The following is a 14,929-nucleotide window of genomic DNA, read 5'->3' as shown; positions in this document are numbered from 1 at the left end:
GTAGGGGCAGGTTTGTTAAGAGTGAAGTCCTGGTTGGTGTTTGTGAGAGACGGGAAGAAGGGCACCACTCTGGAAGTATTTGAGCAACAGGGTGGATAACATAAAGATGTGGTGTGATGCATTCTGTTGAAGTTTACGGCTGGCATAAAGGAGAATTCCAGTGAGTGTGTGAGTAAATAGAGGGGAGTGAGAAGTGGAGGGTTTTAAATAGAGAGCAGCTGTTGGGAGTAGTCATTTACAGAGGCAATGAATAGATAGATCAAGGATGAGGGGGGAGGGGGGGGGGTTGTGTTAAGAACTGACAAGTTCAGGATTCAATGAGACATTGGTGGAAACATGAACTGCAACCAGAGATTGCAACTTCTAAGGTGAGGTCTTTACCAATACTGAAGATTAAGCAGGTCTGAAAGAAAAGTATATAGAGCTATTGTTTAGCTACTGTAAGAGCATGGTTGCTGAAGGGGGATGAGACCAATGCAAAACATGGAGATAACTTACACGGATGAAGGTACACACATCCTTGCTCATTCTCCTGTGTCTGTCAGTCTGAGCACCCCCCCCCCCCCCCACCCCCACCCTCCCACCCACTCACTCTCTCTCTCTCTCTCTCTCTCTCTCTCTCTCTCTCTCTCTCTCTCTCTCTCGCTCTCTCTCTCTCTCTGTGTGTGTGTGTGTGTGTGTGTGTGTGTGTGTGTGTGTGTGTGTGTGTGTAAAAATGTGATTGCTTTCTGTGCCATTTTTAAAGACAAAAGGCTAAAGTCCCAAATCAAGATTTTGCTAACATTGAAGGGCTTCAGTACATAAAAATGAAAGAAATGATAATAAATGATTATAGCTAAAGAAGATGATGCAAATAAAATGTATAAAATGTAATTTAGTAAATTTTATGGTCTAAAAACAATGGAACAGTGATATTTTCAGAATAGGCTGTCAGCTTTAATTTCTGTAAATATTGAGGTTGTACATATGTAAATTACCAGTGGAATTATGTCACTGATTCACCACCCAGCTCCCCCATCAACCTGGTGGATTTTGGGCTGTTCAAGACCCCCAGCGAGGAGAGTAGCAAATCCCCTGGTCCTGGCCCTCCCCCTCCAACCCCAGCCCTGCCAGACACCGTGGGGTAAGCGACAAGCAAGATCACCACTGATGCACGTTTGTCCACATCTGTCAAAGGCATGTTTACCCTGCAGTGCTGTCACACAACTCCTTGTATTTGATTGATTTTTGTGTAACATGACACCTGCACTGTATATGAGAGCTGCTGTTTGTAGATATTTGACTTCCTAGTACATTTGAAGAAGATATACTAAAATGATGTTTAATGTACTTTCAAGCACTAGCAAAGCACATTTTCTTCCATTCAACCTGTGGTGCAATCTTTATCTGATAATATTCTACTTAAAAACAGTTATTTTGTGTATTCCAGTTATCTCTTGGTATTTAGATTGATTTAAATGATATGCATACATTTTAAAATTTTCTTTTTGTCATATATGCATAATAATTATTTTGAAATCAGTTGCATTCTCTCTTTTCTGTTCTAGTAATGTAACTTAATCATTCATATATACACTACTGGCCACTAAAATTGCTAAACCAAGAAGAAATGCAGATGACAAATGGGTATTCACTGGACAAATATATCATACTAGAACTGACATGTGATTACATTTTCACGCAATTTGGGTGCATAGATCTTGAGAAATTAGTACCCAGAACAACCACCTCTGGTCGTAATAACGGCTTTGACACGCCTGGGCATTGAGTAAAACAGAGCTTGGATGGTGTGTACAGGTACAGCTGCCCATGCAGCTTCAACACAATACCACAGTTCATCAAGAGTAGTAACTGGCGTCCGTATTGTGATGAGCCAGTTGCTCGGCCACCATTGGCCAGACAGTTTCAATTGGTGAGAGATCTGGAGAATGTGCTGGCCAGGACAGCAGTCGAACATTTTCTGTATCCAGAAAGGCCCATACAGGATCTGCAGCATAAGGTTGTGAATTATCCTGCTGAAATGTAGGGTTTCGCAGGGGTCGAATGAAGGGTAGAGCTACTGGTTGTAACACATCTGAAATGTAACGTCCACTGTTCAAAGTGCCGTCAGTGTGAACAAGAGCTGAGAGAGACGAGTAACCAATGGCACCCCATACCATCATGCCGGGTGATACGCCAGTATGCCAATGACGAATACACACTTCCAATGTGCGTTCACCGCCATGACGCCAAACACTGATGTGACCATCATAATGCTGTAAACAGAACCTGGATTCATCTGAAAAAATGACTTTTTGCCATTCGTGCACCCAGGCTCATCGTTCAGTATACCATCGCAAGCACTTCTGTCTGTGATGCAGTGTCAAGGGTAATCACAACCATGGTCTCCGAGCTGATAGTCCCTGCTGCTGCAAACAACGTCAAACTGTTCGTGTAGAGGGTTGTTGTCTTGCAAACGTCCTCATCTGTTGACTCGGGGATCGAGACGTGGCTGCACGATCCGTTACAGCCATGCAGATAAGATGCCTGTCATCTCGACTGCTAGTGATAAGACGCCGTTGCGATCCAGCACGGCATTCCGTATTACCCTCCTGAACCCATTGATTCCATATTCTGCTAACAGTCATTGGATCTCGACCAATGCGAGCAGCAATGTGGTGATACAATAAACGGCAATCGCGATAGGCTACAATCCAACCTTTATCAAAGTCGGAAACATGATGGAACACATTTCTCCTCCTTACACGAGGCATCACAACAACATTTCACCAGGCAGCGCCGGTCAACTGCTGTTTGTGTATGAGAAATTAGTTGGAAACTTTCCTCATGTCAGCATGTTGTAGGAGTCTTCACCGGCGCCAACATTGTGTGAATGCTCTGAAAAGCTGATCATTTGCATATTACAGCATCTTCTTCCTTTTGGTTAAATTTCGCATCTGTAGCACGTCATCTTCGTGGTGTAGCATTTTTAATGGCCAGTAGTGTAGACGGCTGCTTAGATGTGGTAACATTTGCAATGTACTTTACCTAAATTTTGCTGTGCATTACTTTAAATTTCTGAAATAATTGAGTATTATCTAGAACATTTGTTAAAACCAGACTGCAGTTGCAAGTGACGAAACCATTGAAAGGGAGACAACAGTTAGGAAGAATGAGACAAGGTCATGGCCAGTTTCCCTTACTATCCTCTCTGTACATAGAGCCAACAGTAGAGGAAACAGAGAAGAAACTTGGTAAAGGAATTAAAGTTCAGTGAGAAGAACGTTAAAAAAAATTAAAGACTTTGGTTTGCCAATGTCATTGATATTCTTTCAGATACAGGAAAGGGCTTGGAAGATAAACTGAATGGAATGTCTTGAAAAGAGGTTCTTCTGTTAACATCAACAAAAGTAGAGCAAGGGTTCGGAGTTCAGTTGGATCAAATCAGGTGTTCCTGAGGGATTTAGCTTAGAAAATGAGACTCCGATAGTAGTAGATAAGTGCAGCTATTAAGGCAGCAAAATGGCTGATAGTAGAGAAGTAAAGAACATACAAAATGCAGTCTCATAATAGTAAGTAAAGATTTCCTGAAAAGGGAAATGTTAACATACAAGATCAGTATAACTATTAAGAAGATGACTATAGCTATTATGAAATTGTTAATGGAAGTAATTGGAGTCTAGTGTGAAATGTGCATAGTAAACTGTACAGGCAAAAGGAAAATGGAAGTTTTTGAAATGTGGTGCAGCACAAGAATGTTAAAAATTTTTTTTTGCTCATTCTGCTCATCTGCTCAAGAGGTAATCAGTTGAAAGTGGAAGAAAAAAGCCTTCTGGTACACTTCAACTTACCAGGGAAATGGGTTGATAGGATATGTCCAGAGGCCTGAATGAGTAGTTAATGTGGTAAATGAGTAGGGTAAAAACTGTTGAGAGACCAATTCTGGAATACAGTAAGCAGGTTCGAATGGATGTACAATGCATTTTGTATGCAGAAACGAAAGGATTTGCATGGAACAAACTAGTGCACACACAACGGCACAAAACCAATGTGGACGGAAGAAGAAGGAAAAAACTGATGACGACAACAAGTGTTTCCAGTACACATCTTCAGACATTGGTGGATTTTCATTAACCAGTGTGATCAGTTTTGTGACAAGAACACTGGTAATTACAGGACTACTTTCAGAAAGATTTGCTGACTTGATTTATTTATGAATTTGCTTGAAGAGAAATACATTCACACACCACTATATATTTGAAGAAATTATTACTTGTGAATTTCAGTGGGTCTAAAAACTTATGTGATGGACATTGTGAATGTGTGCGCACTATTTTACCTTTGTAAATGGAATCGCACCCAATAGCAGGGTATTGAGCTGTGTATGTTCAATTCTCGAGGAAATGACTACACAGTTTCCTTTGCTATACTTTATTGTTGTATAATTATTGTTATTCTTCAGCTTAATCTGTTCACAGAATTCATTGGCCTGCTGGTAATCATAAATACAAGTGATAATCCATAGGTGGCTATTCAAGTAATAAATCATGGTTATTGGAACTGTTAGGCAGTACTGTTACATCATTTATTTACTGAATTGAAATTTATGGCAAACCACAAGTCTTAACTCTTGCTAGTAATGAACTTCTGTTTTATGTTGTATTATTCTTTACTAAAATACAGAAAGAGCTAATGAGCAGTTTTGTTACTGGGTTCATCATAGCTCTTGTAATCCTTGAAGACACTAATTACTATGATTTGGTGAAACTTTCAATTTTTGTGACATTGAAATACATAATTAAAATTTTTTAAAAATTATTTCTCCGAAACATAGTAATGTACCTCTCGGTGTCGGTAAGAAATCGCTCAAAGTGCAAGCCATGTGCTGTGTGTTCCATTTCCTATTTGTGGAAGGAATAACACCTACCAAAATTTTTTCACGAATGAAAATGGTTTACAGCAAAAATCTGATGAACAGAAAGTGTAGGGAGTTCAGTGGTGACAGAACAAATATTTGATGAACAGAGGAGCAGAAGACCTTCCATTTTTACTATTGAATTGCAAAAAATTGAGGAAACTGTTCGTGAAGACTGCCGATTGACAGTGGATGAAATTTCTGCAGTGTTCTCACAACTCTCTGGAACACTTCATGCAATACACTCACAGAAACACTGGGATACCAAACACTGTGTCAAAGGTGGGTCCCAAAACAACTGACAGAGCAGCACAAGAAAAATCAGGTCGGTAGCGTTTCTTGAGTGACTTGAATGGAAAGTGAGGATTTTTGGAGAATTACTGTGACTGGAGATAAAGCATGGGTGGTTCATTACACATCTGAGACAAAAAGACAGTAGTCAGAGAGTCAATTCTCCATCTACCAATAAATTGGAAATCACAATTTCTTGCCAAAAAAATGGCCTTGTTGTTTTTGGACTGAAAAAGCATCATTTTGGTTGAATCTCTGTCATAAACGCACAATGATACTACGAGACCCTTAAAAAAAATGGGGGGGGGGGGGGGAGGAATGCTGATGAGAGGTGTGTGCTTGTTGCACAAGAATTCACTTCCTAACACAGACATAACTGCCAAGGTGCTCTTAGACTCATTTGGTTGGAATGTTTTGAACCACCTTCCATATTCCCCTGACTTGATGTCTTCTGGTTATAATCCTTTCATCCTCCTGATGATGCATACAAGTGGAATTAAATTTTCAACTGGTGAGCAGGTGCAGAAAGAAGTTCTGAAGTGGGGGGAGGGAGACTGTGGAGGAGGACATGAAGCAGCTTATGCAACGGCTCACCACATGTGTTGAACGGGATGATGATTATGAGGGAAAATAGTCAAAAAGTATATGAGCAACATCCTGTAAATTTCTTTCAGATGTCCTTTTTCTGAGAAATATAAAAATCTAGTACACTTTCTTTCTGACCATTTCCCAGGCTGGAGAAGGGTAGGGCACTTGAATTAGGGATGACAGTTCAGATCCTGTCCGGCCATGCATATTTAGGTTACCCAGGTTTCTTTAAGTCACTTAAGGCAAATGCTGAGACAGTTCCTTTGAAACAAACATGGCAAGTTTTCTTCCCCAATTTTAGCCTGTGCTCTCTCTAGTGACCTCATAATCAACAAGATGTTAAACCGTAATCTGCCTTCTTTCCCTTTACACTTATGCTTTCTGTTGTAAATAAGACAGTAAGCATTCATGGTTGAATGGTCTCATGAATTATGACACACTTGTTTTTTACATGCAAGTGTAGATTTATGATGTACTATCACACTTGAAACAAATGGAAGACAAATAACACATCTGCAGCTAAGTGGTACTTGTTTTTAAAGGATTGCTTTGTGTACAAAGTGCTTTACTGTCTACCATAGCAGCAGCTATAGTTTCCTTTTCTGGGAAAAATATAGTTTTTGTTCAAAAACTTTGTGCCTTTCCCTATCCAAAATATTTTCACATCCTCTTTTCTCCATAGTCAAGTATTTATTTTTCAGTGTATAAAGAACACCATTATAATACTGCTTTGCTGTTTGCTCTGTTTGCGTATCTGTATAAGGATGGTGATATTCTCTTTTCCTTTGTTCCTTGAAACAAATTTCAGCTCTTGCGCACAAACACCACTCCTCCTCCTCCTCCTCCTCCTCCTCCTGTTACCATTAATAATAATCACATTTAGTTGGGATGGTTGCTTACTGCATTGTTCATACTGCACATGGAGTCCCCTTGAATAAAGTTCATCAATTTGCTAAACACTAACACTACGTGCTTAATTGTTAACCTTGATTTTTTCCGCATTGTATTATCTCTGTCAGAGCCCTTGTGACCAGTTCCAGTTATCACAAAAAAATCCTTTACAGATGGATTATTCTATCATCCCCTTGACCGGGTTGATATTTACAACAGTAGTAGTTACTGGTGGAAATTGGCATGTAACTCAGTCACATGGGTACACAGAGGGTGGTGGTGTTGCAAAAGATCTGTCTACTTGTTATTACATGAGCATTGATTGGGAGCAGAGTGGAATGGATTTTTACACAATACAGGGTAGTCCCGGTCTCCCAACAGTTCACATGCGAATCTTGCACTGAAATTCGTCGAGAGATGGGCATGTTGAAAGTTAATAGGAGACAGACGATTTTTCAGGATGGGATGTTCTGTGTAAAGATCAGCCTATGAACATAACATGATTTTGGAATTACATAATGGTTGAAAAGAATTGATATGTCAGATTTTGCTAATTTGGTTGAGCTATATAATAAGACAGTAAGTTGGTTTACAAAACATGTGGTGGGTTAACAAAATGTATACGTTGAGAGCAAACATTTTGTATGCTTGCTTGGGAATAACTCATTTATGAGTACAGCTGTCATCTTAAAATTTTTGATGAATTATGTAATTTCTTAATTAACAGCTTAATTACTTAGTGCAGCATGTCATTCAGTTCATAAAAATTGGGGCAGCAGAAGTTCAGTAGTAAAAGCTGGAATCTAACAAGTACATAGGCTAAATCTGCCATGGAAAATTTAGGTGTTTCCCAACTTCAACATTAATTAGTTGGTGAGTTAAATAGCTTCAGGAACATCAAAATATGTTGCAGTAAAGGCCAAATCCCATTCTTCTTGAAGAGAGGCATAAATACATTAAAAACAACAAATTAGCTCATTCGAAATCAGCTGCTGTATACTGTTAATAGTAACTTCAGTTCTCAGTATCTTTTCATTGACCTGGTTTCCACTAAAACTTGATACACTAACAGTAATTGAAAATAATAGTTGGAACAATAAGTATGGCAAGGCTAATTAATGTTTTGATAGATTCAGGTATATACTACATATGTGTTACTTAGCTACTGTGACTTAAAGTTATAAATGGGCAAAGAAAAAATAGTCATTATTAGCAGGAGAGCAATCATAGCAGGTGGAGCAGTTCCAACTTTCTATGTTATATGCTTTTGCAGATTACAGGATTGTTTTTAATTACCACTAAAAAAATTTGTGATTAATTTAAGAGTATAACTAGAAAATATGACATAATGCACGAATGTTTGTAGTGTTGTGAATGTTGTGTACTGCACTCCTATGTAGCTGCGAGCTCAAAGATTCATTGTTAATATAAAACAATCTGTAAAAAAAATGTTTCCTGTAAGGCTGTCACAAATTTGTGTTAAAGCCCAACAAGGTGTCTTGTAGAATATTGCCAGTAAGCTTTGATGTTTTGTACCCAGACCTGTGTTCTTGAAAACAGTGTTGTTCTGATTAGCACTCCTGCACAAGAGCAAAGCTGTAACCGCATGTATATTCTGTGTGAAAAGCATTTGGTTTCCCAAATCCAAAATTTTTTTATAACAAGTCATGTAATGTCTTTCTGTGATACAGCAGTAGTGTATTAGTGAAATAGATATATGAAATAATTTATAAGAGAATGAGTACTGTTCTGCAGAATGGTATTTGTGTGAAATGTGTGTGATAGGGTTGTTTTTAATACTGACTAAATAAAGCCCAACTTACCAGATATTTTCAGCACAGATACTTCACTCTCTTTACCAAATGATGATCAATGAAAAGTAAGTATGCTTTGTGAATACCTTCAAAACTTTGTGACAGATAATGAGAGAGGAATAGGAGAAATAAAACACACTAACAATAAATGCAACAGATGTGTTTAACTATTTATTCCATTAAGTCTTTAGTAAATGAGAATCAGAGAAGTGATTTATTCAACATAAATCAAATTACATTGGTTGAATATAATTTGTAAATTCAGCAAGGTGAACTGAAAAGCCGCAGGAAAGTACAAATCTGTCTTTAGATCAGTTCCATAGTTCTCACATTTTGCATCACTTTGAGTTTTAAGTTCAGTGAGATGAGAGTATCAAGAAGTAAAATAACATACTGGGTGCAATCTTGAACATTGGAAGTTAGGAACCTTTTGTTTGTTTCAATCTTTTATAAGAAAGCAAGGCTCCACACGACAAGAACAGCAGTCCAACTACATATTTCTTTGTATTAAAAGGAAAATTCAGTTGAAGAAAGCAGTGAATTATGAGACAGTATTTGCCATCACTCTGCTTCAGGAGGCGAAATGTATGATACAACTGGTAGACAAATAGATGCATGCATAAAAGGGACACACTACATTGTTATCGGAACTAATAGTTCCTTTGTTTTGGAGAAAAGAGGGACAATTGGGTGACAGTTGGGTCTTTCTCAATCTGTGGTCTTAGTGTACTGGCCTTCATTTCTAACTTTTTCCAGGACACTCTCTCTCTCTCTCTCTCTCTCTCTCTCTCTCTCTCTCCCCCTCCCCCCCCCCCCCTTCCGTGAATGAACTATTAATTCTGAAAGCTAGGTAGTATGTCACTTTTGTGTATCTGTCGGTGGTATGGTTCTATACATTCCACCTCCTGAAGGGGAAAACTGGTCAGTGACAAGACTTCCAGCTTCAGCTCCAATCACAAGGTTTTCTTATATGATTATAACATGTTAATAACATTTGAACCATAGTTTTGCTAGTGGAAAACTTCACTTATTGAGATTCCTTTTAAATGAGATTAGAGAAATTTGTTCAGGTCAGAAGGTATTTATGTGACTACAGAATTCCTGCACTAATATCTTGGTGGGAGAAGTTCGTTTAACCAGATGGTACCTCTTACAGTTAAGGAATCCTTTTACTGAATTTCTGTTAAATGAAGCGTCACTAATGTAGTAACTTGAAATTGTCTTAATTACTCTGTCTGACAGAAAAAATATTACGCCATAAAGAATGAATGTGAGTCATATTGAAATATGTCAGCTGTCATAAATTAAAAAGCTCTTGTTTCAGATATATATTTAGATGTATTCTGTAATTTGCCTGATTTATCATGATGCATCTACAGGAAGCTGGCAGATATGAGAGATGTTATTTTAAATACAGCCAGTAGCTGTTATAGAAACAGGCAGAGAACAATTGCTTTAGAATATAACCAGAAAAGCATCAGAAAAGTGAAAGAAGTGGCAAATCTACAGTAACAAGAATGAAGTGTCTTCTTGTATGGATTCTGAAATCATTCAAAAATGCGCGATTGATTTTAGTGTTTATGAAACTTAAAGAAGTAGGAGTAAAAGATGAAGATGAAGTGAAAATGAAAAACAGATAGGTAACAAGTTAAACGAAAGATTTCAGACAGACTAGTCTGTTAAGTGATGCCACCAGAGGTGCACTCCAATGGGATTAAGTTGTAGTAATATGATAAAGTTTTGGGGTCAATGAGCATGTTTCAGAAAGTGTATCTCGTTCAACAGGCGATCATCAGTTGGGACTTTCATCCGCCAGCAACAAGAACCTCGATCAGCACCACCGCAGAAGCCTGTTGCTCCAAAGCTGGACTATCGTAGTATGGTGTCTGTTGAGGACATGCCTGAACTATTTGTTTCATTTGATAGTAAGTAGAACCATTATTTTTTTTCTACACCTTTCCTTTCCTCACACATTCTTTATGTACTTACTGTACATTTTGAAATAAACTGTACATTTTGTACTCAGCACACTTTATGTTGGATATTTTAGCAGCTGTTAAATTTTCTGATGTACTCACATAATTATTCTGTTTAATGATAAAAAAAAAGTTACTCTAAAAATGCAAAGTATCATGATTAGTGATAGAACACTGCTAAGCAAACCAGTAGTTCAAAAATATAAACAGAGGAAATATACGTATGTCACAAGCAATTCATGATATCCAGAATGAGATTTTCACTCTGCAGCGGAGTGTGCGCTGATATGAAACTTCCTGGCAGGTTAAAACTGTATGCCGGACCGAGACTCGAACTCGAGACCTTTGCCTTTCGCGGGCAAGTGCTCTACCAACTGAGCTACCCAAGCACGACCCACGCCCCGTCCCATAGGAGACGAGGTACTGGCAGATGTAAACCTGTGAGGATGGGGCGTGAGTCGTGCTTGGGTAGCTCAGTTGGTAGAGCACTTGCCCGCGAAAGGCAAAGGTCCCGAGTTCGAGTCTCGGTCCGGCACACAGCTTTAATCTGCCAGGAAATTTCAATTCATATATGCCTTCACAAATTTTGTTTATGGTTATCTTTTCTGGAGATAAAAGCAGTTATAAAATGCACTAAATTTCCCCCAAAATTCTAAACAATCAACTCCCAAAAGTTATACGGTCAAGGATGATTTAAAATTCCTTTGGTATGTGGGGGCGGCTATTTGGCTCAGAAACTGAGGATTTCATTTGTAACAAGCATAGATTCTGAGGGTGGATTCTTGGTGAATCCTAAACTGAAACTAATATATGTGGAACAGTTTGTTGATCCCAGACTGTTAAATGAAAAGTATGAGTGTCACAAAGGTCATGGTTCTCCTTTTAATTGAAAGTATCAAACTTTTTCAAAATTCTGTAATTAATTTTAATGACATGTTTTTTCTTTTGAAAGTTAGTTAGTAACTCATTGTATTTAATGGTCTGCCATTATTATTGTTATTATTTAATAAACTGAATTGACTTGCACTGCGTTTTTTGCTTGAAACCAGATTAAATTTGCTTTCTCTTCATCATCTGACATTACTGAAATGATCATAAGTATTATTGCTAATGTGCTGGAGTTACTAATCAGTTGTGTGTGTCACAACAGGACACCATTAATCATTTTAATATTTATTGTTAGTACAACGACAAAAAAATACGACTACAGCAGTTACAGAGATGGGAGGAGATAGCGGACCCTATGAGTGAGGAAATTTTTTACTTCTTACTATCAACACTCTAATGCTGCAATGATGAGAAACATCACTGGAATTTTAAATCTGCAAGAAGTACCTTTCTATTTCATTCCTGTGTTATTCACATTGTAATTAATTCTTTCAATTTGTAGGATTTTAAACAAGTTATTCATTTTACTCTATATGCATATAATTATTTCTGACAGCCTGTTGAAATGCATGAAATTGGACACAACATACTTGAAACTCAAGTTTCTTACAACTTCAGATACTATCTGTGTATGATGAGAGTAAGAGATCGATCTAGCTACAATAAAGCAATATAAGTAACTACCCACTAATTGCATTCATTTTTAAGTAGGACATTAAAGTTTATTGTATGAATTCACAATAAATATGTAACCCTGTCAGTGGTGTTTAGTAGAAGCCAAACAAGATCAGAAATTGTTTTCAAGTTTATGATAAGTTTTTAAAAATCACGAAGAAATTTGTAGACTTTTAGCAATTGAGTGTCCATTGTTTGTATGTATGTGTAGCTAACCATTTTGGTAATACATGACACAGAGAAAATCTTTTGTTCTGGAGTGCAAAGATATGTAGCCTCCTCCGTGGACTGATCTAAGCTGTGAACAAATGCTCCTTACCTCAGATAAGACTTAAGACTCAAATCTCTGAATGTGAAATGAAATTCTTTAATAGATAACGCTTTAATTAGTGTAAAATAAAACGTAACACTTGCTCCAGAAGGCACATAGTGTAATGTGGATGCTGTAGGAGGTCAGCAGGCCTGCTTCACAAGTGAAAATGATGTATAAAATAATATGAATAAAAATGTACAAGGGTATACTGTGCACAGAGAAGTATCATTGTTATAGCAAATGAAGCAGCAAACTGCAAATGCATTTTCTGAGGCAGATGATAGTCTTTGTTCAGTTCCGTAACTTCCATTCTTACAGAACTCCAGCAATTAGTGTTTCCTCTGTAGAGGCGGAACAATCTTGTTTTTGAATCAACAAGATGGCACATTTGTAAACCACTGTTTTTTCCCCCCAAATGTTTTTATCTGGTACTTCCCTGAGGATCATACGGAACTCGTTTTCAAGGTCATGTTCTGACTATCATTTCATAAATTTCCAGGTTTTTCTGTTTCTCCAAGTGATGGAACAGGACGACCACGAACACGTCTGTCAAGCATGTCCCACATAAGTACAATGGGGTTTAGGTCGGGACTTGCCATTGGCCATTCCATTACTTTAACATGCAGGCTTTGCTTGACATCCCTGCTGATACCCACCATGTGGGCCCTGGGGGTTAGAAAGAATTAAGGGCTAACACCATAAGCTGCAGCCACCGCGTGGTCCAGCAGGATCTGTTTGTTGTACTGCCGGCAGTAAGGTGACCACAGACAATGACGAGATCCATATGGCTATCAACACTGAAACTTCCTGACAACATCACAGACCCTAGGAAATCTGTCAATTTCCTGGACAACATTTGGCAATTAGTGCTCACCATGGGTCTCTGCACACGAACATGGCCATCACTGTGCATCAGAGGGTATCTAGATTCGTATGTGAATAACATGTTTTGCCAATTATGAAGTTGCCAGTCGATGTGGGAATGGCAGAACTGAAGAGGAGCTGCAGGATGGTGTAGTATGAAGCGGGCTAGTTGAAGAGGACGTCCAGGTCATATGTTCATCTCTTGTAATTTGTTTATTACAATCTGATTGGGCACAGCAGCTCCACTGGCCCATCTGAGATCATCTTGGCATGCTCTGGCAGCATTTGTATCGTGCCACAATGCAGAGATTACCAAATATCAGTCTTCCCATAGGGTTGTAATGCATTGGCAATCTTGTCCAACTCTCCTTGCCTACTGACCTGTCTCCCTGTAGTGTGTCCACAACCTATGGATGACACATGAAGGCATTGGCATCTTCAGCAACTTGACCAGAAGTGCATCCTTTTGGATCAGACTGATTGCCCTTACAACCTGAACTGCATTAATAAAGTGTCACATTGCATGTGCTCTGTTGAATAAAACATTCACAAGTGGATTACTTCAGTGTAATGTCATTAGTGAAGGATTTGAGGCATACTGCAGTGAAGAAATAACCCACTTCTACTAACAGTAAAACAATTGAACTGAAATATGTATCTGTTATATAGTTTTTCAGACAGATATGTGAGATATCACCATTTACCAAAAAAAAAAAAAAAAAAAAAATACAGTTAAAAGTTTAAAGGGGAATGATACAGAAAATAGATGTGCAAAGACAGAATAATTTTTTCTTGTACAGGTGGTTTGTGTGGCATTCTTTTGATAGTTCGGCACGAACTTTGATAAACAGTTCATTATCCTGGCAGTGTGATAATCTTCTTAGGGCCCTCTTCCTCGATGCTCAGAACTACTGTATGGCATTAAAAATATTGTGTGGCAATGAGACTCCTGCATGGATACATAAACTTGCAGGGGTTAAGTTTATACACATTTTTTTACAAGATGTTAAGTTAAGTTTGTGACAACAGGGGGGTGGGGGTGAAAGAGGGGGGGAGGGGGGAGAGAGAGAGAGAGAGAGAGAGAGAGAGAGAGAGAGAGAGAGAGAGAGAATAACCTAGGTGCTGCTTTCTGAAACTAATAGTTCCCTCTCCCAGAAAAAGAGAAAAAAGGTTTGAAATCTTCCCTTTTTGTTCTTGTGTGTCTCCTTTGAAACTGAAGAATTAGTCGCTTACCCTCTTAAGGATACAGTGTGCTTATAAATGGAAGAAAAATAGAAATTTTTTTAGTGACTTTATTAAATTTTATAGTCTTTCCTGATTATATTGATATATTCATTATAGGGTTTCAAATGAAAAAGGACCTATATATACCAAATTCTAAAGTTACAGTCATGTATGTATGCTGCACCACCCTCTTTATTTCTGTTTCACAAACCAGTATTATTTCAAAAAGAACTGTGAATTTGTTGCCAGCAATTATATGTATGATACATTGTATATGTTGGTAACAGTGCAGGTTTCTAGTGTCTGTAAATGGTTATCTTTGCTGGTATTTATTTTTGTTTTGCTGAAGCAGTTTTTTCACATGTTACTGAATGTTTGTTGCCCAAGTGCTACATATATTTGTGGAAGTACATATCCTTTAGTGCAATAAATATGAACAATGCCACACATCAAGAAATTCAATAAAAGGAAATTTTGTGTTAACCAGTTCACAAACAAAGCAAGCCACACT

General features: G+C 38.1%; 1 protein-coding gene across 14 annotated transcripts in view; it reads left to right on the top strand.

The window, feature by feature from the left end:
- Positions 1–14,929, top strand: part of LOC126162000 (nuclear receptor coactivator 7) — a 790,565-nt gene that overhangs the window by 586,297 nt on the left and 189,339 nt on the right. For 11 of the 14 annotated variants that reach the window (XM_049918207.1, XM_049918209.1, XM_049918219.1 and 8 more), the window contains 2 exons: positions 1,010–1,123; positions 10,264–10,403. In XM_049918207.1, coding sequence (XP_049774164.1) covers positions 1,010–1,123; positions 10,264–10,403 — 254 coding nt within the window. The remainder of the gene's footprint in view (positions 1–1,009; positions 1,124–10,263; positions 10,404–14,929) is intronic. The other 3 variants (XM_049918213.1, XM_049918215.1, XM_049918216.1) reach the window with 1 other exon arrangement.

Source organism: Schistocerca cancellata, chromosome 2, assembly GCF_023864275.1.
Source record: "Schistocerca cancellata isolate TAMUIC-IGC-003103 chromosome 2, iqSchCanc2.1, whole genome shotgun sequence".
Classification (NCBI taxonomy): domain Eukaryota; kingdom Metazoa; phylum Arthropoda; class Insecta; order Orthoptera; family Acrididae; genus Schistocerca; species Schistocerca cancellata.
This window is presented reverse-complemented; position numbering and strand designations above follow the sequence as displayed.